This window comes from Triplophysa dalaica, chromosome 5 (assembly GCF_015846415.1).
Source record: "Triplophysa dalaica isolate WHDGS20190420 chromosome 5, ASM1584641v1, whole genome shotgun sequence".
Taxonomy (NCBI): domain Eukaryota; kingdom Metazoa; phylum Chordata; class Actinopteri; order Cypriniformes; family Nemacheilidae; genus Triplophysa; species Triplophysa dalaica.
Window position 1 is genome coordinate 12,709,222 of NC_079546.1, and position 27,669 is coordinate 12,736,890.

The window sequence follows — 27,669 nt, forward strand, 5'->3', positions numbered from 1 at the left end:
GTGAAACGATCACCAATCACTGGCCACTGAAATGTTAGCCAATCAAAGATCACCCGATGGAATGCTAACCAATCACAGGCCACTGGGGTGTCGTTCCTCGATAACTTCCGCGTTTTACTTTTTCCCTCAGTTTTTTACATACTGTACACTACAGTAACGCCCATCATAGTGATGTCCGGAGGGCATATTTGTACAATTTATGCCTTTAGTGACCCACCAGGTTCGAGTAAACCAGCAAAATATAAGGTTTATGGTATTGGAGAAGAGACTTACATTTTAAGGTATTTATAGAAATCGAATAAAGCATAGAAAAACAAACAAACATTGCACTAACTGAAAACAAATCATACGTTAACTACAATTTATATTTTATAAGGTATATATTTGACTGAATAAGCTTTGGGAATGTGTGTCATTTTTTGCCAAGCCTCGTTAAATTCATACTCTAAACACAACTACATATGCATACAGAACTTTTAATACAGCTTTGATAAAGTTTATAAGCATTAACACAATATTTAAGAATAACTGCAATTTATCTTATTTATTTAAGCTATGAAAACAGTTAAGCTTTAATTAAGTGCTCTAAGAATACCCTTTTGATATATACAACATTCCAGAAAAGGGTAAATCTGATAAACATTTTAGGAGGGGTTGTTTACGTAGGCTGTCAGTTTAAAAGCAAACATAGGTGTGATATACTTTTATCTTCTGCCAACATAACTCTTCTATTGCAGTTAAGTATCGATATGGCTTTTATGTAAAACAGGTTGCAAATACAGCTGTATAAACCTGAAAATATAAAGAATTAAGGGGATAGTTCACATAATTTTTTTTAATTCTGTCATGTTTTACTCACCCTGCCATTATTCCAAACCTGTTGCAATCTATGACTTTCTTTCCTCTGCAGAACACAAAAGAAGCTATTTAGATGAATGTTTGTAACCGAACAACAGCGGTTCCCTTTTATTGATTTTGTGTCCATAAAAAAGTAAATGAAAACCGGTAAATGGTAACCAACATTCTTCAAAATATCTTCTATACATATAACGGTTTGATATGAGAGTTAGAGTGAGTAAGCTCTCCTTTTCAGTTCAACTATCCCTTTGACACATGGTTTTAGACTTATTTAATAAAAATACATTTTGCCAATATTTTTCTTGAGAAAAGTTCGAGACAAAGTGTGGCAAGTAAAAACTCACTGTCAGAAAGAGGCACGTATCAACAGCCAGCTGAGTAGTTGATAGCAATAAACACATACAGCATATAGGTGGATATTACATTTATTTATTTATTTTAGTCCAGGAGGAACACACACAAGGGAGGAGACAAGGACCAGGGGACATGGAGAAGCAACCAGAAGATGACTTTGACGACAACAGAGATTTTTGAACGGAGAAACAAACGTTCGGTATAAGCAATCCAGGTAAGTGAATCCTTTCTTAAAACGATACCAGAGAGTGTGTAAGATATGTAGGGGAGTTTATGATCTTGTTGATGAGAAAAGATGTTGGTGTTTAGCATTGTGATGACTGTGTTTTGATGCCTGCAACACCCTGACCAACAGAATTAAATGAAAAAGTCAATAGAATTATATCTTATTTATTGATCTATTAACTTTTAGCTGTCCACATTGAAAACATGAAGTGACATTCAACGTAGTAACTAGTAACACAGCTTTTTTACTCTAGCTCAGTTTATTACTTTGTCTCTCTCTCTCTATATATATATTTATATACACGTGTACATATACATTAATAGGGTTGGGGGTTAGGGTTAGAGTGACAGGAGAGATAAGTAGTTCAGTTTGTTTTGTGTTTGCTGTTCTGGTTCATCTTGTCCTGCAAGTAAAAAGTTTTGAACTTTGTGGTTATCTTGCTTTTTGTTCATGTTTTTCTGGTTTTGCCTCCCTTATGGGTATTTTGTTGGATAATCCTTTGTTGGAACTGCATTTTTTTCTGGGTTCTGTTACCAAAACAATTTAGTTTATCTGTTGTTTAACAACAAAGTAAAATGTACACCCATCAACATCACTTTGAATATGCCCTAACTAATAAATGACAGAATAGGCACTTTGAAATGACTGACAAAATGTTGATAAACAACTGAAACATGAAAGTGACTGATACTACAAAGTCTTTAAAGAGTATATAGCTAGGGATTTTTAAGGTCCTACTTTGGTTTATGGAGTGTCCAACAACAAGTTTATGTACATAGGTGTCGTTTTGTAATAATAGTCAGTTATTCTTCCCTTGCTTCTTGTCTGACTGTCATGATTTGTTCCGCGATTCATCTGTCGGATGCCCTCCTTTCCGCTTGCCTAGTCTGATTTGATTGGTCAGATTGTCTAGTCTGCTGTCATTGTACTACCGCGAATGAGGCTCACAAGCTTCAGTGTTTGGGAGAAAAGAATGAGGTTTTCGCGGACTGTCCTAGCAAAACACAGGCGGGGACTATATGTTGTGACGTAAATCCATGGTGGTTTGCGAGTCGGACTAGAGACGACATGTTTGCTTGATTCAGAGTCGACTCCCTTTTTTCCAAGCCAATCATTTTTATTTACTCACCCTCGGATTTGGTAATTGGCAGATTGCTTAAATTCAAACACGGCAACATTAAACACAGGAAGATAGGTTATTTTCATGATTTCATGTTATGTACTCTATGTGGACACTATGACTGACACTGATTCACAATATTGTTGATAAAGCAATGTGACCATAAAATCCTTTCAAAAAGAATTACATATAAAATTTACCAAACAATTAAATACATATTTGCAATTAAATATATATTTAATAAGAATCATTTTATTGGATAGCAAAATGTTTTTAAAATTTTTTTTTTTAAAAGATAGCTATATACTATTATAGTTTCTCGTTTACCCAAATAATTTTATTCACAATTATGTTGTTTCAAAATCGGTATAAAAGCTTTTCGTCTGTGGAACACAAAAGACGATATAAAAAATATAATGTCTAATCGCTGCGTAGCAAAGTTCAAGTTTGTTGAATTCTGACCTGCGAATTCGCGTCACGTGAGTGTATGAGACCAATAGAAGACTAAAACGTCATAGCGTGACCTCTCAGTACAAAATAGTCCAAAATAGAGGAATCACTCATTGTAGCAGTCTCGCATCTCCACGTTTGTACAACATAACTTTAAATGATTACAAAAACCCAATAAAAAGAGAAGTGGCTTGGTTTGGGGTGGCAATAGAAACAGGAACGGATGGTTAAGTTAAAATAGTGACACGTGTAATTTTATGTGATTGTGCGTGTATATACTTGATCAACTGTAGTGACTGATTGTAGTCAGAATAGTCAGAGCCTAGTGAGGATGTCATATCCTGTTCCTGCCCATTTTCACAGCACCCTCCGAACAATTTTGCATGCAAATTCAAATGTGACCGCTGCTTTAATGGTGATGCTTTTTGTGTTTTTGAAATCGTAATTATACCAGCTACCAGCAGGGGTCATACAAACATCCAAAACCTTGACCCTTTGTTCTAGAGCCCTCATATTGTTTTGTAATCAAGAGTATATCATATGCATAGCTGTTTAATTGTATTTAAACACCAGATAGTTTATATGTAAATCCATTAATAATAAATGTTATATTTATAAAGAAATGCTTTATACTTCACTAGGCTGGAAATATTCAGAATAACGTGTGAGGGGAGTTTCTCTCTCGATGGCAAGCATTGATTCAGTAGATGGGAGCACAGATTGAATATGTTGATTTACGCCTCCATGCAGCATATCCTCCTCAAATGGCCTTTTTTGATGCTTTTAAGTTGATTGATTCTTGTGAGTGCTGGTCTCGAAGGTCAGACTCTATTCACTTACTGTATGCACTTGCTGCTCCCTCTTCAGCACAAAGCCAATCCTTTGGTAGGTACATTGGCACATGTCCACATCTCCTCAGCTTTCATTGGATAAAAGCGCTTTGAGCAGGGAATTTGATTGGTTATCTGCCAATTCCTTTTTTTTTTCTGTAGGGGGACTGAAAGAGAGAGGGAGAGAGAACGAACATGTTCAGGGCTTAAGATGACAGTGCAGATCAGTCACAGAGAGAAAGAGGGTAAATCAATAGGTGAAACAATAAGATCACCCACTGCATCTGTTCACCATGAACATATGGGGCCACTGGGGCAACAGATGAACCGTATGTGTGTGTAATTAAACGTGCTTTTCATTTTTTCTGAGACTTTTTGCGTTATTTGGAACATTGTTATGTTGCATACATAATAAAGGTATCCGTTTATAATGAGGTCTTATTCGTTAACATTAGTTAATGCATAATGAAACATAAATAAAACGAAAGATACATCCTGTAGAATTCAGCCAATAAGATGATGACTTTGAAACTCCCGAAGTTTCCCAGTTTTCTGGGTCATGTGCATAAGACCTTCAGCTATCAGAATGTTGGCATGATGTCTGAGGCTGACACTAATTGTTATTAGGTTACGTCATGTGTGCAGAAAACTGCATTGTATTGAAATGCTTTTGCATATTGAATATTTCCTGTGGCTGTTAGAGCATGGCGCTAGCAACGCCAGGGTTATGGATTCGATCCCATGGATTGCACATATCCAAAAAACAAATGTACAGTATAATGCAATGTAATATCATGGTTATATATATAAAAAAGTTGGGTTGGTTATTTGAAGATTCAAGATAATATGCAAAATTCGGTCTTTGACTGCAGCTAAAGACTCCAGCAAAGGTGACAGTGTAACTGAAGTTAATTGGTGGTGCATAATGGAACATGCACTTACACAAGCACTTCCAGAACAAAGAGAGATGTGCCAAAGTGTGAGAAAAAAAATCTTTTTAGTCCCACTCAATCAGGCCATATAATGGGTCATTTCTAAATTATTTCTGAGACCTGGAACACTGCACTGAAAACTTTACTGTCCCAAATGCCAGAAGCTGCACATAATGGATTGAAACAAGGAAAGATAAAAGGAGCAGAAGGCAAACTGGGCAGAAAGAGATGGCACAGAAGTGGCTGTAAGGGAAATGCCTTTATGTGAATTTGAACATCTGCTCTATTGATATCTTGTAACAACCAGTCTTTGTCTGTTTTGCTTAGCATTGCAAAATGTTCATTCTGAGCAGCGATCGGTTTCTCGTACAGTATGATGATGTTAGCTATCATATATCTGTTGGATATATGCTGATTCAACAACTGCAGGATTGTGTTAAGTAAAAAAAAATGTTCATAGGAAAAACACTCAAAAAGGGAAACTATGTTTCTCAAACACTCAAAATATTGTATTGAAATATACTGTATATAAGCTACAGTACTTGCCCTTTCAGTAAACAACAAGGCGATTCATATTTGATGGAATGATCACAGTCCTTCGATTGCAACTGCCTTGCTAGTTCATAGAAATGTAATTTTTGCCGGCAGAAGGGCATAGTAATGCCATCTACCAGCATGGGTTGGCTAACTGGACTTTGTCAACCAACCAAACCTTGACCCCTTTCCATTCATTTGCAAGCTGTTTTGACACTATGTTGAATCAGGTTACACTACGTCACACATATATTTCACACTACAAAGGTTGGTTACACTATACATTTTAATAATCAACTTTTGATCATGTTTTAATGTTCATCATACTCATGACTTTCTCTGATTTTCTATCAGTCACCAGCTCCATGAGCATTGCATTTCTGAGAATAGTTCATGCTAACATTTCAAAACATTGACGGTCATCCATGCCTCAAAATTTATTTTGGAACCATCCACAGCTCTCAGACTGAACTATGATGTAAGAAAGACTTTAGTCCTGGCTGGCTGAAAAATGGGACATCTTTTTATAGTTCAAAGATGGATATTAATCTGGCCTCACCAAGATGTTCTGAAAGTTCATTTACACTTGAACTGAATTCTTATTTTAGAATCATTTTCACTTCTGGCTGCCTGACTGTTGACTGTATTGAAATGGGCCTCCCAGCATCCTCTGAGATGGGTACATTAAGGTTATTAGTAGATAAACTTTAAGAAATCTATAAGAGCATATTTAGAGTCAATGCCTTCACTGCATAGCTGTAACATTCCAGCTTTTTAACTTGCAATTAAAATGCTTGAAATTGGCTCATTTCATTATTTGTTTCATGCAAGTTCTAAGAACCAGAGATGCAATGATATATCGACCAATAATCAGTATCTGCCGATAAAAGCACGTTTTAACACCATCGGCTGACAGTTTAAAAACAGTCAAGGATCAGGACAGGGAAATGCAAATGAATTTGTGCTCGGCAGTTAGAAAATGTTAAGAAACATCACCAGTTTAATGTTCCATATTAATGGTCATAATATGAATTTATAATATTGATAATATTAAAGTTGAGAAGTATTAATTTAACCTTAGGAATCTGTGTTGGCAAGATAATCGGCTATTGGTATCTGTGGAGATATTTCATTTTGTTACATCTCTATTAGGAAACTCAACTTCCTGTTAAGATTATGGCCTTGTTGACCATTTAATCAGATACAGTTAACCAGACTTTCATGGCCTTGGGACAGTCCATTGACCTTCTAACAAAAAGGCTGCGATCTCAACTTTTTTTCTCAGCAAAGACAGAGCCACAAATCATATAATGACTGTTGTCCACTGTCATTGTAACCAGCATTTTTTCCCATTAAATTTGTTATAAAATGAGATGGATGGCAGAACAGTTTGTACTAACAGAGTAGATTGTTTTCATTGACATGATCAAGGGACAGACCTCGGACAGAAATAAGTCACAAGAAATAGTCATGAGGAATTACAGCGTGACCAATATTGAGTTGTTTTGAGTCAGCTGATTTGAGTGTAGTATTTGGAAGCCCTTGGCAGTGTGAGGCTCCAAAATCAGTTAGTACTTTTGAATATGTGCCATTGTTCTGGATGAATTCAGCTCAGAAATCCCAGGGATCTGAGAGGGTCCAAAATTCACATACAGTCAAGGCATTTTTGTACGCGCTTTTTCGTATTTGGCGCTTGATTGTACGGTGTCGGAATTGTTAAAATGCCTCTAAAAATACTTGCTTCAGATGCGCAAGATGCAGAAAATCAAACCCAGTCCAAATTTTTTATGACGGACGGAATATATACAGTATTTTTTATTTAATGTTACTGAGTTCTGATTCTTAAGGAATTTGATGTTTGGAGAGGATCTTTATGACTACAATATGTTTACCCGCCCATTCAGTCTAACGAAATAATACTAATAAAGAAAAATTGGTTGTTTTGAAAATGGGAGGAGTCAGGATGGGGGAGAGTTGGTAGATATATTGTGAAAGAGGTGGCTGCATATTCGCAAACAATAGACAAAACTGTTTGATCAGGCTCCTCACAACCCTATGTTTGTAAGTTGAGTTAAAATCAGTTTGTTAACATTTTTTTGTGTGTATAATATTTCCATTAAGACTGAAAAGAATCCTGAAAACCTAAATTGTTCATTGTTAGCTAATGTTCGCTAATGCATTTTACAGAATTTTGACATATATTTAAATACGGTAAAAAAAGTTAAATTACAGAAATAGACTGCAAAAGTCAGGTGTAAAATAAAACAAAAAACATGTAGTTTTGCTTTACAACAATTTTTTTATTTTACTGCATTTTTTGTGTTGCCCCAGCTGCCAGCATATTACCATTTTTGACATAATTTTTGTACAGTGATAGTATTACCAGCCCCTGGTTCAAATGATGCGTGGCCCACTAGAACTTTTTCTCACTCTTGAGATTAGTTACTATGGAAACCAAAACTGATTTACCTCACAGACTACTTATTTGCATTATTTCTTGTTTTTTTCCTGTTTGTTAGAGAATCAAAGATGGATAATGACACAGCTTTCCTTTTTTATAGAGGCTTTATAGCTTATTTAACTTGGTTTCATATTTAAAGAACTTTGTAAATGTTGAATTGGTAAATGTTTGAAATATTTACACTAGTTTAAATAAATATATAGAATATTATAAAGGTGAAAAATGATGTCTAGAACAAATCAGTTGTCTTTGGTGTGTACATTAGTGATTGTTTAAATATCAAATATACATGTCTATAGTGTGTGGCTGAACTATGGCACAATTCACTCAGTCAGGATTTTGCTGATATTGCTGAATGTAAAGCTCTTCAATGTATCCAGCTGGCAGATGTTTCTAAACAATTAATTAAAGGGCTTCATAAAAACGATTAATGGGCCGGATGAAGCTTGTTGGCTGCCAGACTAAAAGCCCTGGTTCGGAAAAGAACAGTTATGAACACTGACCAATAAAACAAAAAAGTTAATTCACTATAGTGATTTCCATGGTCTTTTGCTTTTGTTCTCTGTAGTGTGCTTTTCAGACCTTGTGAACCTACCTCAAGAATGTACTACGATACACATAAACAAAACATTTTCATTAGTTATTGCAATGCTGTTTGTTTATCTCTGATGTCACAATATTGATACTGTATGCGTTTTTTATGGTTATTTTGTGTTGCTAAGCCCGAGTCGATGTAGTGTGTGGGCGTGAGAGAGGGTGTGTGCAAACGTTGGTTTTCCAATGCCTTTTGGGCCTGAAAATGCAACTATTATGTGGGCGATTTAAATTGCCTAGACTTATCTGCATTAATGTCTTTTCACATCCCACTCTTGGCTTACAGTTGTAATGTAAACATCCTCTAGAGTCACAGTGTAGCAGCAAAACCTCCCACCCACATCAGTATAAAATATTTCTGTATTATGTGGGTATAAAAAATGCTTATTTATACCAATACCTAACCACAGCGTTGGGCCATACAGATGCTTTTGCACTTATGATAGAATATGTATGATTCAGATTCTTAAGAACTTAAAGGGATGGTTTACCCAGATTTAAAAAAATGTCATCATGTATTTTATAATATACCTTATGTCAAAATTTTCTGTGTGACACAAAAACATATTTTGAGAAATGTCTCTGTGGTTTTGTGTCCATACAATGGAAGTCAATGGGGTCCAATGTTATTTGGTTACCGGCGTTCTTCAAATTATCTTTTGTTTGGTTTAAAGGGACAGTTCACCCAAAATTGATCATTCTGTCATCATTTATTCACCCGAGTTGTTCCAAATCTTTACACATTTCTTTGTTCTGATGAACACAGAGGAAGATATTTGGAAGAATGCTTGTAACCGAACAGTTCTTTCCCACCATTGACTACCAGAATTTTCCTGTTTGGGGGAACTGTTCCTTTAACACCAGTTTTAAACAAACATGACAAATTGTTATAACAAATTTACAGGTATTTCACTTATAAATGCATTCTGTTTTCTGATATTTGTTTTCAAGTAACATGTATTATCACCCTTATGTACTGTTTCTTTCTTTCTACAGCCCATTAACAACAACAACAACAACAAAAAACGTTTAATCAATAAAATGAGTCCCCTGCAGTCTCCAAGGTGACAGGTGCCCTGTGTCATTAAAAATGTATTGGACAGGAAATGGAAGCATTTTTCTGAGCAATTTAAGTAGACATTTAGAGGTCATTTAGACACATTATTATTCATACGAATATTTATGAAAGGAAATATGATTTCAGATGAAAACACACCGAGATACAGACTTTAAACAAATTTTATGTCATTCAGAATTACAATTCACACTACACATACTGCAGCAGACTAGCTCACACTGGTCTTCCTTATTATTTGACAGCAGTGCTTTGTTCACTTTTAACACAAAATTTAAATTTTTCTCATTACTGGCATAAGTCGGAATTGAGAAACGGCCAATGTTCAGCCCTGTTCCTGTATACTGTTAGTATCATATAATAAAACTGACCTAATCGGACACCAGCATTTTAGGGGAAAACATACTTAACTTAAGATTCAAGCTCTTGTGAGCTTCACTGATAGAGTTAACAGTATATAGTACATTTGAGGTAAGCTGAGTTTCAGAAGGGAACATACCCTCATATGGCTAAGAAACCCCAACGGGCAAAACTTAAATATACATAGCGGTTTGTGAGTTTATAACTCAAAATCAGTTTCAGAAACCAATAACATTTCACAGTCATGCATGCATACATACAAACTATAACCTCACTCATTCACAATACTGAACAGCACAAAGGTGCAACAAAATAAAGGTAAAACTCCTGCTTTCCAAATATGCTTACACCAAAAAATCTGGAAATTCAAATGTAACAGTAATACTGTACGTTGGTCCTTCTCTAACTGCATGCTAAGACATTTCAACACCCCCATCCAAAATATGTATTTGTCATTTCATGTCATGACAAATCAGTAGTCACCCTACATTGGCAGCGCTCATCACTCATCAATGGAGTTTAGAGTTTGTGAGCAAAATAAAATTAGCCTTAATTTTTAAAGCTGAACTGAGAAGTGTGAAAATGTGGATGTGAATCCACAGTTTTGGAGATACTCGGCACAGACAAGTGCACACTATTCCCTGAACTCTATAAATTAATCTCATAAAACCTTCCAAAAACATCCCTGGTTAATTTTTTGGACCATCACTATATTTTGGCATTTTTCTGCGAAAATTAAAACATTTACTCTCCCCAATTCTCATTACCGTAACGCAAAACGTAAATGATGCAGTATTATTTAAATAGTTAGGAACACATCATGGTACTGTTTGTAGAACCCCCTTTAATTTGTGCTGACTTAAGCTAAAGATGTAATTGTGAAAAACATTCTGGTAATGAGAAATTGCGGTAATGAGAAATGATGCTGAAATGGTATTTTCGCAATTTTTGATTAGGGTTAAATATGGCCGGCACATGTTTTTGTGAGATTCACCCATGGGTCTTGGCGACTTCAATACATTACTGCCTGAAACATACTCTACACAAGTACACTAAAACAAACTAAACACAACTATTTAAGCAATGAAAATATTACAATGCTTAAAAAGTAAGTTATTGGGCAGACTACTAAATATACTCCCAATAGATTCAGAGAACACAACACTTATGGAAACAGTAACGAAAGCGGTGATTATTTACATGGACAAGGTGTCCAGCACCTTAGCAGGCAACAAAAGTCTGGCATGAATTTTGCTCCTTCAACCTTGTCACAAGGGCTCACTCCAACCCCCGTTTCTTCATATGATTGTTTCTCAGATCACATCTAAATAAAAAGTATGGTATTTGCAAAAACCACAAGGTATGTCAGTCCACCGGTGATCAGAATTCTTCCACTGGCACTGAAACGTTTTTTTCTTCTTCTGTAAATGTCCCTGTAGCCACTGTAGTTCAATCCCAGGAAATTTACTGATAAAAATATATATGTTGAAAACATTGAAAGCTGCTTTGGATGTAATGTAATTTCAACCATCTAATGTATAAAACGGGTTGATAGGACGCGTTGATGTCAAAGATGTATTCACAGTTTACTTCATTTCCCGTTGAATGTTTGAACATGTGAATAATTTAAAGGAAGAATTAAAACATATTATCAACAATACATAACCCGCTGCCTTTAGATAAAATCTGCACGATGCCACAAGTTAAGAAAATTACGGCCATACACCGTTCACATTCAATAACACACTGAAATTCCCTTTAGTCAAACTAAACCTGTTTTAACACAGATCTGTGCAAATGTGAAGGATTCAGGGATGTTCACATTTTTCCTTATGTCTTTCACAAAAACATGTAATAAAATCAGTGCTTAACATGAACCGACCAAAAATACAACATGAAAAAGGTCAAAACTTTTTTAAATCAAGACATTTTTAGAAGAAGTCCCTCTCCCAAATTAGACCTAAACACACAGCACCTGGGAACAAGGGTCTAACTGCTGGTGGATGCAGCTAAAATAGGTCACACCGGACCCCGCCATCTCCAGTGAAAGATACAACAAGCTTCCAGTGAGCGCATACACGAGAATAGGTATACATGCAGGTCAGTGCTTTGGCTATTACAGGCAGGTTGTGTTTGAGGTTCTTTTCGGATACATACACAGGGGTCAAGCATTTAGACACTGAAGAAAGAGACCCAGCTTTGGGGGTGGGGGCATCAGCTCACAGTATTCTCATGCTAATCACAGAAAAAGATGGACACTCTGTTCCTGTGGGAATAAAGGAAGTTGCCCCTGGCAACACTTTCACTTCTATTTTTCCCTCTTCTGCTCCTCCCCCGCGTTTGTACAATGGCCTACACGCATACGCAGCGTGCCGCTCTTGTGCAATTGCCAGAGCTGCAGGAACTCCTCAGGCATAGCGTGAAATCCAGAGGACGGGAGAATGTTGTCGTAATAATGGTGGCTGACCGGTTGCTCGTCAAGCCCTATGGAAAACGGCCAGAAACCGTAAGCCGTCACCTCCTCGCACAAGCCGAGCGCGAGGCTCACCAGGAACAGCCCTGTCGACAGGCGTTTGCCGTGGACGCCGCGGTGCTTCCAGAATCGGCCGACGTTTTTGAGGAAGTCTGGGTTGGCGAAGACAATTGTCTGGTCGGAGGCGGCGTCTGCGAGGGCGTGGTATGCACGGAGGGAGGGCTCAGTACCGGGCTTCATGGAAAACGCTGGCATATAGATGTAGCTGGAACCGTACACCTTCATGCTCTCCACAAAGGATTTGCGGGACCAAAGCAGACTCTGAAAGCTGAAAGATAAACAACGATTCCATATTAATGACAGCTTTAGTTATGTTTCCCATCATTTAATGTCATAGGAATGCCATTGTGTAAACATTCACGATATATGCCTGACCTTACAGAGGATATATTTCTTTCGACAACTACAGAAGCAGAATACACTGCATGTAATAGGAAATTACCCTGTTAGTTAAACTAACACGTACTTTGGAGATCTTCTTCAAGCTTATATGTGTCGTAAAAGTAAAAGAATCCATCCATTTCACATCCTCTTGTGAATGGCTTGTTTTTTTTTAAGTAGGGCAATATGTCCATTGAATAAACTGTATTACACCTAAAAATAATTTAGAAAAAGCAGATGTACCTCTTTTCAATGATGCTTGGATTAGCGGTCACCAGGTGTGTTCTGGTACCTACGTCAGCATTGTACTCTTTGGACAAAGGAGGAAGGTTACATCTAGAGGTTGGGTGAGAGGAGACAAACAGAAACAGAACCGCAAAATGTGAGGTGTTGTAGATTGTTGCCAGGGTGTTGATAATGCCCCGTTTAGATTACACGATGACATCACGCACGTTGTTAGGACGAAAAGCTACTGTATATTGTCAGGAAGTAACAGATAGTCTGACACTAAAATTCTTCTCGTGACATAGACAAGAAGCAGAATCTTAAAGGAACAGTTCTTCCAAAAATCTGTCTTTATTAACTCTCAAGGGGTTTCAAATCGGTATATATTCTTTGTTCTGATGAACACAGAGAAAGATATTTGGAAGAATGCTTGTAACCAAACAGTTCTTAGCCACCATTGAGTACCATACATTTCTTTGTTCTGTTGAACACAAGAGAAGATATTTTGAAGAATGTAGGACAGCAAACCGTTCTGGGGCACTTTTGACTACCGTTGTTACTTTTCCTACTATGGTAGTGACCAAGAACTGTTAAAAATAAATGTTTTGATGCATTTAAGACTGTTGTTGGGGACTCTATGTTTTGAGAGATTTGGAACATTATAAATAACTAAATAAATAATGAAAAGACGAAAGCAAATAACAAACACCTAAACATTAAACAAAATTTTACACAAAAATAAATATATATATTGTCATTCAATATTTTAATAAAACTCCAAAACAAAACTATAACAAATCTGGTTACCAGGGCATTGCAATGCAGTTTCTAAAATGATATTGAAAAATAAATTGCATAGTGTTGCTTATTGGCCAAAGAAATATCATTACAGCCCTTTGTATTTACCAATCTTTGTATTTTGGTCTCTAGATATGAGTCTAGGCCCTTCCATGTAGGTTTATGTGATTTTTTTATGTTTTCCAATCACCACATGGAAAATGAGAGCAATATAGTACTTCAAACATTCTTAAACACTCTAAATATTGTCAATGGATAATATTCCATCCATCTCACCTCATGACGAAGTCAGCCTGGTCAATTTCTCGTCCACACTCGCTGTGCTTTAGGACCCCGCCGTTGCCCACCACCGAACACTTCTTTAGAGGAAACTGCAATGGTGTATCCTAGCAACACAAAAACAGGGGGAGTAACACAAGTGGGTCAAGCAATAAAGACTCAAACACACACACACACACACAGTGCATTTCCTTTTGTTTTGTGGATGAATCCAGTTTGAAATCAAGATTCTCTCAATAATGAGCTGCTTCAAAGGAGGGTGAATCAATAAAGAGTCAAAATAGCTCACAGCCTTCATTTGCATGATCACTGTTTGTTTGTGTCAGATGGGTTATTTTTAGTACACGTTATAAAACTTGTGGATTCTTGGAAGAAGTTTTACAACATCAGCAAGATAATGTAGGTGTTAACAACATCAACACAACAATTACAGTGCCTTGCGAAAGTATTCACCCCCTTTGAACTTTGCGACCTTTTGCAACATTTCAGGCTTCAAACATAAAGATATGAAACTGTAATTTTTTGTGAAGAATCAACAACAAGTGGAACACAATCATGAAGTGGAACGAAATTTATTGGATATTTCAAACTTTTTTAACAAATAAAAAACTGAAAAATTGGGCGTGCAAAATTATTTAGCCCCTTTACTTTCAGTGCAGCAAACTCTCTCCAGAAGTTCAGTGAGGATCTCTGAATGATCCAATGTTTACCTAAATGACGATAAATAGAATCTACCTGTGTGTAATCAAGTCTCCGTATAAATGCACCTGCACTGTGATAGTATCAGAGGTCCGTTTAAAGCGCAGAGAGCATCATGAAGAACAAGGAACACACCGGCAGGTCCGAGATACTGTTGTGGAGAAGTTTATAGCCGGATGTACAAAAAGATTTCCCAAGGAGCACTGTGCAAGCAATAATATTGAAATGGAAGGAGTATCAGACCACTGCAAATCTACCAAGACCTGGCCGTCCCTCTAAACTTTCAGCTCATACAAGGAGAAGACTGATCAGAGATGCAGCCAAGAGGCCCATGATCACTCTGGATGAACTGCAGAGATCTACAGCTGAGGTGGGAGACTCTGTCCATAGGACAACAATCAGTCGTATACTGCACAAATCTGGCCTTTATGGAAGAGTGGCAAGAAGAAAGCCATTTCTTAAAGATATCCATAAAAAGTGTTGTTTAAAGTTTGCCACAAGCCACCTGGAAGACACACCAAACATGTGGAAGAAGGTGCTCTGGTCAGATGAAACCAAAATCGAACTTTTTGGCAACAATGCAAAACGTTATGTTTGGAGTAAAAGCAACACATCGACGATTCCATTTTTTAATTCGAAGTTTCGTGACACCCCTACCCTGAACACACCATCCCCACTGTCAAACATGGTGGTGGCAGCATCATGGTTTGGGCCTGCTTTTCTTCAGCAGGGACAGGGAAGATGGTTAAAATTAATGGGAAGATGGATGGAGCCAAATACAGGACCATTCTGGAAGAAAACCTGATGGAGTCTGCAAAAGACCTGAGACTGGGACAGAGATTTGTCTTCCAACAAGACAATGATCCAAAACATAAAGCAAAATCTACAATGGAATGGTTCACAAATAAACATATCCAGGTGTTAGAATGGCCAAGTCAAAGTCCAGACATGAATCCAATGGAGAATCTGTGGAAAGAACTGAAAACTGCTGTTCACAAATGCTCTCCAACCAACCTCACTGAGCTCGAACTGTTTTGCAAGGAGGAATGGGCAAAATTTCAGTCTCTCGATGTGCAAAACTGATAGAGACTTACCCCAAGCGACTTACAGCTGTAATCGCAGCAATAGGTGGCGCTACAAAGTATTAAGGGGGCTGAATAATTTTGCACGCCCAATTTTTCTGTTTTTTATTTGTTAAAAAAGTTTGAAATATCCAATAAATTTCGTTCCAATTCATGATTGTGTCCCACTTGTTGTTTATTCTTCACAAAAAATTACAGTTTCATATCTTTATGTTTGAAGCCTGAAATGTGGCAAAACGTTGCAAAGTTCAAGGGGGCCGAATACTTTCGCAAGGCACTGTAGATGCATTAGAATTATTATTTCCATTTAATAATTATTATAGAAATGCAAATGTAAATTAATATTTCATTTTTAATTGTTTGAAATAAAAAAACTACACACATTAGTCTAATTATATTATTGTAATAAAAAAGCAGGTTACACTTTATTTTAAAACTGCCCGTGTTACAGTGTAATTAGACATTTAAGTACTGAGTAATAGTAATTAACTACATGTACTCACTATAGGGTTAGGGTGTGGTTCGGGGCTAGTTACATGTAATTATGAATATTGTATAGTAAATACTTGTAACTTGTAAAAATGGCACGTAAAATAAAGTGTTGCCAAAAAAGATACTCAACCAGGGCTGTACAGTGCAACATATATGTATATATATATATATATATATATATATATATAAAAATCGGTCTGTGCTAAGAATAAATTAAGTTTTGAACATGAGGTGGTGTGTCGACCCTGTCCTTCCTGTTCTTAGATTCCGTGCCTTTTGGACAGAGTTGTGACAGTACCATGTCTTGTGTGTATGTTTTGTTTTGTGTGGAGACACTTGGCGGTATGTTTTGATATTTCGTCGCGTGTCCTCCTGTATTTCATTTGGCTCCGCTAACTTGTTTCACCGTTAGTGTTTAATGTTCATCACCTGTCTCATCTTCTGCGCGTTTAATGTTAAGCCTTGTCACCTCCCCGTCCCGATCCCTTTGTAATCTCACCTCATTAGTTTCCTCCTATTTAATGTTCCTGATTCCTTGCTGTTCAACGTTTTGTTGCTATTCATGTCATTTTTTCACAATGTTTACTCCTCTGTGCTCTCCCGTTGGTGTATTGTGGATTACCCTGTTCCTGTTTTTCGTGCTCCTTGTGTTTTGGTCTTATCATTTTCAATATTCGTTTTGCCTGGTTTGTTTTTGTCTCCCTTGTGGGAAGTATTTTAGTTTGATTCCTTGTTTCGTACTGTTTTCCCCATCGTGGGTTTTTGTTTTTATTAAAAAAAGTATTTTGTTAAACATTCACCTGCCTGCACTTGGGTTCTGATCCACCATGTACCATGACACACCATAATGTATGCCTCTCTACATGAAATTGCATGTTGCTTTATGTACCAGCAAGAGACTATTTATTCAAATTGTACCTTCTCAAAGTACCTTCGTGAAAGTATAGCAAAGCTTCAATCGAATTCTTAAAAGGCAAAGCGAATTACCGGATCAGTGGCGAGTTTTATTGCTTAAGATTTGCAACATTAATCTTGAATAGGTTACAGGTTCTTGAGCTGCGGTGCAGTTTGCCATCATGGCGTTAATTCAGTGAGACAGCGATCCCCGCACTGTACAGTACAGTGAGACTAAAGTTCATATCTTAGGTTAACTAAGCAATACTGTGAGAGTGGCAATAACATCCTGTGCATGGACATAAATTACAACAGAATCGTATATCATTATTTACTGCACAATACATTATGGATGAATAGAAGCTTGCGGCTTGTGTTCTGCAAACGCGTGCTATGAATGAAAGTTACACAGGCGCGAATATTAATGAAATACTGCACAATTTTGTAAAATTGTCAACAAATACTTGGTTTTGGGTTCAGTTGTGGTCTAGTGGTTAGAGAGTTGGACTTGTAGCCAGAAGGTCGCTGGTTCAATTCTCAGTGCCACCAGGAAATGACTGAAGTGCCCTTGAGCAAGGCACCTTACCCCTGTTTGCTCTGCAGTGATAGCTGCCCAGTGCACCCTACTTGTAAGTCGCTTTGGATAAAAGCGTCTGCCAAATTAATAAATGTAAATGTAAAAATGTTGGTAAGTGACAATGCCTCTAACAGGCCTGTTGCAGCACAGCTTGGCAAGTTCACACAGGTAAAATGTTATTCTCACACACTGAATTTGGCTTCCAGCAAGCGCTGAAGTCGCCGTCAGTGTCAAGGCATGAGGGAGGGTGATGCGGATCATTTTGTTCTTGATGATTGTTCTTTGAATGAAACCTGGAAAGCCATACCACTACAGAGCTGAATGTCCTACATGTAATTAACTTTGTTTATAAAATAAAAGTTTTGAAAGAGCTCTTAATGTTAATTTTTAAGATAGCAATACTGTCAAACAGAGATTCAGGCAACAAACAAAAAGCATAGCAACACTTATTTGAGTTAAAATGTAAAGTTTGTGTATTTTCACAGAAGAAGAATAAATAACCAAAAGTGTTTGTTAAGAATCGTTTTGGAATCAAATCGTTGCTCCCAGAATCGGATCGTGAAGATTCCCACCCTTGTAATTTAAGGCATTTGCGAGTGAAATGGAATTTCTTTTGTGAAAAATTCTGGCCGTGGCTTTTTGTCTTTCTCCACAATTTGATTGGATGTATAAAATAGCCGTTTTGAATGTTCCATTTTGAAAGGTTACTGGCTGAAGACTGACAATTGAAGTGGAGGAGTTAATAGACGTTCTGCCCAAGCCATCTAATATACGTCATTTAAGACGGATAGTCATTAAAGGAAGGAAGTGCAATTTCAGATTATATATAATGATGGAACACAATTTTTAAAAAGAGAATGACACACATTAATAAACTATTTACAATAAACGCTGCATTATTTCTTGAAAAGAATAGGCAGTGTAATTCTTTTATTTCACTGGGATCGGGGAGTCCAGGAACGTGTGCCGGAACGTGTTAATGTTGTTGCTTTGGAACCGTCTATATCTGACCTGACAGCTAAAATTTTGAATCATTATAATATTCACACCGATCTGAATCTGGCTAGGCTAAGGAGACAAATTCAATACTGATTTTTGTTTATTTTAAATAAAAAGATTACAGATTGCAGCTTTAAAAAGAGACTGTCTATAGTACGACAATGGTTTCCCAGGAACATTCTCAGTAAATCACAGAGTAAGTATACTGGAGTGTAGCGTGGGCATGTGTGAACAGTAGATAGACGTTGCATGTGTGTGTCCATTAATAATTAGCGTGGGCTTTGAGATGGAGTAGGAGGAACACTGCGACTGTGAGATGGCAGGGTGCCCAGTCCAAGACAATCAGGAGCCATACCGGTGTCTCTACCATGCCTGTTTATTTTATAAGGCAGAGTGCTGGGACTTGCATCGTGAAGAGAGGGGGTGGAAAGAAAAAAACAGTACCAACTGCTTCTTTTCAAATTCACATTTAGCACAAATCATTGTAGCATATAGCAAAATCTAAGACTTGTATACGTTTGTTTTAGGAACTGTAGGAAGGAACATGGTATTTCTCATGATTTTATGATCTAGAACAGTGGTTCTATTCACTGTACATTATGTACGTCGCTCTTATTCAATACACCTCAAATCATCACCTTGGTAACAAAGAGCTTTATTATCTGGAACGGATGTGTTCAGATAATTGTTGTTAAGTAGTTGCTGACAAGCAATCAATAGATCACAGACCTATCAATCGTGCAATGTGGGTCAAAGGAAATGAAGTGAATAAAAACAAAAACATCTGCATGCAGATAAACACAGATTAACCACCTAATCTAAATACACAGAGATGGTTTACATTTTAGCTACAAAATGTTTATTTGCAAGAATTATAAAAATAGCCACAAACTGAGATCCATTAAAAACACAAAACTCTCAAATTTATGTTGCACACAAGAGGAAATCCTATTGACTTCCTTCATAACTATCGAATGCTTCAAGTAGCTCAGGTATAAACAATAAACATGACCAAATTTGATTAGAAACTTATGAACCAGCAACAGTGATTTGGGTCACATACACTCTAAAAATGGTTGTGTTAACTGAACACATTTTGTATCGTAGACATTAAATATATATAACATTTTCATGATGATTTTTACTGTCTCTACCCACGTATTTTTACTTTGACCACCGCTTTCGAAAAATCTACTTTTTCGAACTCCCTTTAGATGGTTTGCCCCTGAAATTTGGTTTCCAGTATCTAGAGACACTGTAGACAAAAAGTTATTCGAATATTTTTGATTTTTAGTAGGCCTGTAGAGACGCGTCGATTACATCGACATCAACATTTCGTCGACCTCATATTTTTGCGTCGACACTTCGCAGAAGCTCGCCACACACATGTGGGAGACCAAAACATGGGAATGGGAATACTTCAAATTTAGTCCCAAACGTAAAGGTGTTTTTATTTGGCTCTTTGCCAAATTGAGATGGCATACCACGCTAGCACAACAGCAGTGTTGAAGCATCAGAGGCACCCCATTATCACTTGTGAAGGAGACAATAACAAGTAAGTACTTACGTTGGGCTAAATTTATTACATGTTTGTGTAGTGTAGCTTGAGCCCTGTGCACTTCGGTGGTGCTAGCTAACTATCTTAGCTCTCCGTGCAGTTTGTTTGTGCTAGGTAGCTACTGGCACCTAGACAGCTGTGTTTAGCTAACGTTAGTAATCATCTAATGTTGGCTTGAATGGAAGCTAGCTTATGGCTGCAGAACACCGCTATTTATAGTAGCTGATGTTAGCAAACATAAAGGTTAGCTACTAACCTAGCACGAACACGTACCGTTGGTTAATTGGTTAGCCTAGCACCACCAAAGTGCACAGCTGCTAGATAGCCATGTTAGCATTCAAATAAACTAATCATAGCATAGCACTACAATGAGGTTAAGAGTTGATTTAAAATACCCCACAGTCATAACTGCTGTTCTAATATGCATTGCTTTCGTGTTTTCTAGGACAAAGCAAAGAACCTTGGTGTCCTATCTTGGGAAAGAGATGCAATGCACGCAAAATATACACAAAAACAGGAATTTTATATTGTGTAAAATACTCTCAGGATTGTCTATACTTTGCACTGCACAGTGTTTTTTTTTTGCCCTACAACTTTAGAATTTTTTTAACAAGAGAGTTATGTCGGTACTGTAAAGAGTAAACAGGCTGGTCTCTCATTTTGTATAACAGTAAAATAATTGTATTTATTTTACTTTGTGTAAAGCAGAATATTTTTTGCTGTGAAAAACAGTTTTTTAATAAAGTATATTATGAAGAGTTTTGGGTATTTATTTGAGATACATTATGGTTATTATTAATTGAGCAACAGAAAATAATCGTTAGATCAATCGCCAATTAGTCGTCAGATTAGTCAACTAATCGATAAAATAATCGCCAGATTAACCGTTAATAAATAATCGTTTACCTAATTTTTAGATATATTTATCTCGCAAAGCGTGTCTATGAATGGGACAACAAGGATTTGGATTTGAAGCTGTATTTTCCCAAACTTTTTTTGTTATTGATGCGAAACTTGGTACATGTCATCGCAGTCATGACCTGAGATATAAAAAAGTGTTATATTTGCTTATAACTTTTGAAAACTTTGGTGTTAAACAATAAGAGTGGTCTTGTTTGAGTCCTTAAGGCATGGCGAGTCGAATCATACCCAATGTTCCTTATTCATCCATTGTGGGCATTGCCCATTTTAAATTTTGTCATTAAATGCTGTATTCTACAAACACAATAACGTATCGCTACGGATCTTGGCATGGTTCATCAAGGTCAGAATATGAGAGGACTTTTAAAGTTATAGAACTAAGTACATCCCTCAATTTCTTTTTTATATCTTATTATATATTTTATATATGACAACACTGAAGAAATTAAACTTTGCTACAATGTAAAGTACTGAGTGTAAAGCTTGTATAAGAATGTCAATTGGCTGTCTCCTCCAAATAATTCCACTCACAGCCATTAATGTCTGAAGTTGAGTGCACGTAGTCATTGTCAAAACCAGAGGTTGTCTTTGGGAAATAGAGGTGTGATTATGTATGGGTACCGAAAACCGATACCTTTTGGAATAGTAATAATTGGATCGATACCAGAGTAACGATAAGCTTCATGACAAACGATACTGTTATCGATAGTTTGTTTTATCTTTGTGTATTCGGGTCTTAAATGGTGAATTAGAGGCTGCTGCCTTTCATTTTCAATCCCTGAATAATGGCCGAACGTATGTGTGATATCTAGGGCCATATGATTTCTGCAATGTATTTGTAATCTGCTTGTTTTGCATGTTTATAAGTGAAAGAGTGGCATGATGGCGCTTGTGGAGCTTTCAGCGTCCGCGTTTCACAACGAGGAAGCTTCCGCCAAACAACCCTTTGCGGCAACCAGTCAAAATAAAAGTCCATTATTTGAGAACAAGTTATTGTTTTTAACAATTTGGCCACGGAGTATATTAACTTACTTTAGTAAATTGAAGTGAATGTGCTAGTAAAATTAAAAATAATAATACATTTCATTAAAAAAATAGTACTATTAGAAAATAGTACCAAAATTTATGTAAACCTAAAACCAGAAAGGAAAAAAGAAATACGGTTTACCAGCCAAATAAGCTAAGTGATGTAAAGTAAATAAGTTGAACTACATTATGATGTGCTCCTATGCACATGCTAAGTGCCGTAAGTGGTATGCTAAGGAACACACACACGTTTTGCTATGTGGCATTTTCTGGTTGCTCAGAAGCATTTGTAAACTGCTGTTCTAAAGCTCAGCTGTAATAAAGAAACTTGAAATGTTTAACATCTTTTCACATCATGTCTTTTTGCATTAAATTAAAGAGCGTAGTATAGATAACAGTATTAATAAGTACCGATCGATATAGTTAAAATCTTAACGATACCAATCAGCCTGTCAGTGCTCAGACCATACGCAAAACACTGCATCAAATTGGTCTGCATGGCTGTTGTCCTAGAAGGAAGCACGATATTTTGATGTATTTTGATGATGAAATGTTGGTGAAGGGTAAGACACCTGGCGAAGTGCCTATTGTGGCTCGTGAGTCTTAGATTCCCAGCCACTGGTTTAGGAGTTGAAAAAAACATTGTTTCGCTTGTTTGTTTGCATTATCTTGCTTGGCCCTTTACGTCTACCTCATTGCTGTGTTGCATAGTCCATTTAGTAGTTTCTATTTAAATAGTTATTTTAAGGGCGGAGCAATGACAATTTGTTTGTTTGAGTGTCAATTTCAAATATCAACATTGTTTCACAGTAATGTCTTTCTTCTCCTTTAATGCAGCGAAAGGATAATAGGGTAGGATAACAGATAAGCCTAGTGGCAGCGGTGTCATGCTTGCCTCCCTGCTAATAATAGCCAGCAGTTCTCAGTCTATGACTTACATCACAGCAATGGTCTATTTTATGTCTACTACTGTGAAACTCAGTAGGTATAAATGACTACATAAGGTGAAACCTCAAGAGAACTTTATACAGATTTTAAAACAGACAATACCTGAATAAAGAACGAGTACGTCTCATTGTTGACTTTGTGGTAATGGTAAAGTTCACCGTCGTACCATAAGTCCTTCCCAATTGGAGAATTCTCTTTAGTCAAAGCAAACATCCTCTTTGGGTCACAGCATTCTGTGAGCAGCTTCCTGCAAAAATGACAAGCATTAAAAAAAATGCAAGTGGACTTTGTGGAGAGACATTGAGCACTTTTACACCATCGCGCAGAATCGTTCTCGGTGCTTAATCGTTCCACATCGTGCCGATCCATGCCAGCCGGTACGTAAATGGTTTCATTTCCAGTGCAGGAATGATAACAGGATTTTTTAGAATGTAAAAACAAACGCGTCACTTGCTGCCTTGCTAACACGAGAGACTGAGCTATAACGGCTCTACGCATATTCATTGGCACGAAAATTCCAAGCCGAGAACAGTTTGTAATCGTGTCAAACCAGACTCGCGTGGAAACATAACTGTAACCATTTCAGACTGTGCTTAGGACGATTCGGCACGATGGTGGGAAAGCGCTCTCTGTCCAAGGTAGTTAACTTGGCCAATCCGTATGACTATGTAACAGAAACACTAACATTAACATTATTCAGGCATGTGATCAGCCATGGTCGTATTTTACAAGGACATGTCCTCGCATTATGAGCGTTTGATTCTGATTGACGTACTGTTAATAAGTGCCGTCATTCAGTTGTTAATATATTAATAATTCAGCACATTATTTTAATGTATTGCTTGATGTAAGATTGCCTATTCCATAATACATAAAGCAGTGTGCAGTCATACGGATTTGAACCTTAAATGTTCTCTCTCATTCTTCGTTTGTTTGTGTGTAATACTGTAAATGCGTCCATGTGGGGGAGGGGTGCGATTTTCGAATAATTTTCGAATAGTTCTCATCGATCTTCGAATATTATTTTTGCTTTAAATGCCCATCCCTAGTTTTAATGTTTAATCATATCATATAGACGTCTCAATTTCCAGACTCAGGATTTTCTGTATACGTTACAAAACGCTGTTCAGTACGTTCCCATTTAATTAAAAATGACATGACACCACACACATTTTTGAGTACCAAAACAGCTGTGTTTGGCTTCTATTAGTCTGTTTGGACTCTCTGGAAACAAAGAAACTCCAAAAATGATGTTCTTCTGAATGAAGCGGTTGCTCTGCATTTATAACAAGTGTGTGCATGACGTAGAAAGGATCCTGTTGGCCAGCCGTATGATAACCAGGTGCACATGCCCAAACCCCAATCCCACCACAAATTAATATAAATCGAATTTATGCAATTTACAGGGGTGATCCCAGCGAGGTCAAAAATCACATCCCAGATTATTATTTGATTACAAAATATGAAACCATTCTTTGTTTCGTTTAAAGTAAAACCAAAACCATAGATTTACTATCGACAATAATTACGATATTTATTTGGGTAGTTGACAAATAACCCGGTGTGAATAATGAGGTGTAGCTGCAAAAATATATAATTAATAATAGAGATTAATTTGGCATTGTTAATGTTTGTTCTAAACATGGGCCTCTCACACCATAGGACACATGTATGGTTTATGTGTTAACTACCCAGTTAGACTTTGGTAACAAATGATAATAAATCTGAAAATATTAACTTTGACCATAATAAAACCAAGGTTAATTTTGGTAAGATATGATTTATTCTTATCTACTGTTGTAAAATAAGACCAGTAGACGAAGTTAAGGCTTGATGAATTCGAATAGCCCAGTTTCCAGACAACTTTTTCAAATGTTCCATTAGACTCAACAAGTCGATTTTCCAGGCATGTTTTCCCCCAAATACTTCAATAAGCTAAAGTAATAATAACTTTTTGTGTGTAACAATACAGGGTTTTTAGGAGGATTTATTGAAAAACTATTTCTTCATAGGTGTATAAAGACCATACGTAATGAACCATTATGTTTGTAATACCTTAGAATAAGATATTTATATCTACATAGTACATACAGAGCAGAGCGGCCCTACATTCATTGAATTCGCCGCCATGTTTTGTACAGCAGCCCTAAAGGGACAAACAACTCTACGATGTGAGTTTCATCTCCGCTGTGGTAAAGTGGCGAAACGGATCGCGCTCTACGGTTCGGAAAGCATGTGACCCGCGGATTAAAGGAAAGTTTATTCATTAGTCTGTTAATATTTATAAACATTGCTCATTTGAACTGTTCTTATATCTTCTCATTTTATATAACATAAAGACATCCAATGGGTTAATCTATGGCAATGTACATTTAGCAGTCCCTAACCAACAATATGTAGAAATGTGTCTGCAATTATGCACAGAAATGAAAGAGTGAACAAAAAGTTTGACATAAAAATGTATTAAATCAACAAACAATAGTTTGAAATGCATTTCCCTGTCCAGCACATACATCTGCTTAACAAGAGCGAAGTATTCTACATCTCCACGTTTTGTGGCATGCAGTGGGTGAACATTCCATCTCCGTTTTCGCCCTTTTTTTGATAGTAGCAACAACACTAAATCTCCTACGTTTCCTTGTCGATCAGCTGCTCGCAAGACGCCATTCTGAATGATCTGACGTAATTCCGATAAAATTCCTACTTCCTGCGGATTTACAGGACGATTTGGTTTGTGCGCCCACTGTCATTTCAAAGAATATCTTAACGGCGAACGTGTCAAGTATAAACGTCTCGTCCGTTTGGGGAGTTGCGCGCACGGACAGCGGAGGCTCGCGAAACGGAGCCAGGCTTTTGTATAAACAGGCCTTTAGTAACGCGGGTCCAAAAACATCTCTGATGGAAAGTCTTAATAATATTAACACAGGTCCTAGCTCCTGCCTGACTTTTATCCTTCTTTTTGTACCTAAAATCAACAGACCTTTTATTTGATGTAATAAATAAGACATAGGCTCTTTCTATAGTCTTTCTAACGCACGCAAAATCTCTTCCCTGCCTCAACATGAGAACAACATCTTTTTGATTTACTGTGGTGGCTACCATCGTGTTTGGACTGAGCGATTCGTTGCAAATATATAACACAACGCTAGTCGCCGCTGTAAATCAAGAACTGCGCCTTTAAGACGTCCGGTGCTCCCCTGAGGTCGTTGCAGGGACAGATAAAAACAATCTGCGCATGCTCACTCGCTTCATCGGTTTTTCAATAGTGCGACGTGCACAGTCAATACACTGCTTGTATCTATCCACACGACAGCCAGATGAGACGGCAGAAACAACTTATCGCATCTGCAAAATTAACTTAATTAACAGTAGACAGACTACTCAGAAAGCCTAGAATGACATTAACAACTGACTCAATCGACCTCAGACATTCTTTAAGAAAATGAACCATGTTTATTTTATACTAAGATTAGTAACCACCGTGTTTTTGGCGGAGGGTAATTATTATCATTGGCAAATCCATGATTTTATAACAGTGACCATGGTTTAGTAGCGAAATCGCGGTTATTTTGGGCTAAGCATCATATAGTATTCATGTTTTTGTAACTGTAGTTAAATCAAGGGTGCTTTCCCCAGGGGATGTGGCCTTTACATACATACTTACAACGACTAAACCCCCAAAAGACTGTAAGCCAAAAATGCTTTTGAATAACGTTCACTTACCTGTACAGATCTATTCCCGTTTGGTTTCGGGTCCATGTTTGTCCCTGCCGCAGAACCTCATCCACCATCTCCTTGTCGCTGGGTATCCTGTACACTGGAAAGATGTAGAGCCAGCACAACGCCAGCACAGCCAGAGTAGCCCATACAGACTTGCTCCTGTGACATCTTAAAGACATCATTCCTTCGATCTGATCACACAAATCCCGAACAACTAGTCCAAAAACACGTGCTCACCACTGACCCGTTATTATATCTGTGGCACCTCCATTATGAGCAAACCTTTTGAATACCGTTATCCTGTTCCTTCCATCATTCGATCGGAAGAGAGGCTAACCGAGATGCATCAGTCTCAGAATTCCATTCATGTGCATCAAAATGCTCCGTTCCGCTTCTGCTCAGCTAATGTGTGCGACAACGGGAGGAGGTCGCCATGCATCATTTTAGTGTGGTCCAGGTAGAGGAATCTCGCGGGTTTTAACACGGAATCAAGAGATCTGTCTTAAACATCGCCGATGTTATCTGCGTTGAGCTCTCCAGCAAGTCTGATCCCTGCGCCTTCTTCCTTTATCGCCACATCATCGTGGCTTATTGGTATGTGCCGCCATTCAAATAAATAGGAAGAGCCTTCTCTCTTTATCTAGCCGCTTACGATGCAGTCTTCTGAACAGTGAGACAAAGCTCAGTTGCACCCAGTGTTCGTTATTGTGCTGCCCTCTTCTGGTCAATGTATCTATAACCGT

General features: G+C 37.4%; 2 protein-coding genes across 2 annotated transcripts in view; one reads left to right on the top strand and one right to left on the bottom strand.

Moving 5' to 3' along the window:
• Positions 1-143: 143 nt before the first annotated feature.
• The window catches only part of iqsec3a (IQ motif and Sec7 domain ArfGEF 3a), a 189,141-nt gene continuing 161,615 nt past the window's right edge, over positions 144-27,669 (top strand). Inside the window, exons 1-2 of the mRNA XM_056747447.1 lie at positions 144-281; positions 1,301-1,426. The gene's annotated coding sequence lies outside the window, so the exon portion shown is untranslated. The remainder of the gene's footprint in view (positions 282-1,300; positions 1,427-27,669) is intronic.
• On the bottom strand, positions 9,581-27,583 carry st8sia1 (ST8 alpha-N-acetyl-neuraminide alpha-2,8-sialyltransferase 1). Its single transcript, XM_056747456.1, has 5 exons — positions 26,930-27,583; positions 23,309-23,453; positions 14,008-14,117; positions 12,952-13,044; positions 9,581-12,595 (listed from the first exon to the last, which is right to left on the bottom strand). Exons 1-5 carry the CDS (start codon positions 27,106-27,108, stop codon positions 12,103-12,105), a joined length of 1,020 nt encoding a protein of 339 aa, XP_056603434.1. The 5' UTR covers positions 27,109-27,583; the 3' UTR covers positions 9,581-12,102.

Coding starts and splice junctions, on each gene's coding strand:
- st8sia1 (XM_056747456.1), bottom strand. CDS start 27,108: ATGATGTCTTTAAGATGTCACAGGAGCAAGTCTGTATGGGCTACTCTG. Junction 23,454..26,929: donor ACGGGAATAGATCTGTACAG/GTAAGTGAACGT, acceptor TCATTTTTGCAG/GAAGCTGCTCACAGAATGCT. Junction 13,045..14,007: donor CAGGCTGACTTCGTCATGAG/GTGAGATGGATG, acceptor CCCAACCTCTAG/ATGTAACCTTCCTCCTTTGT.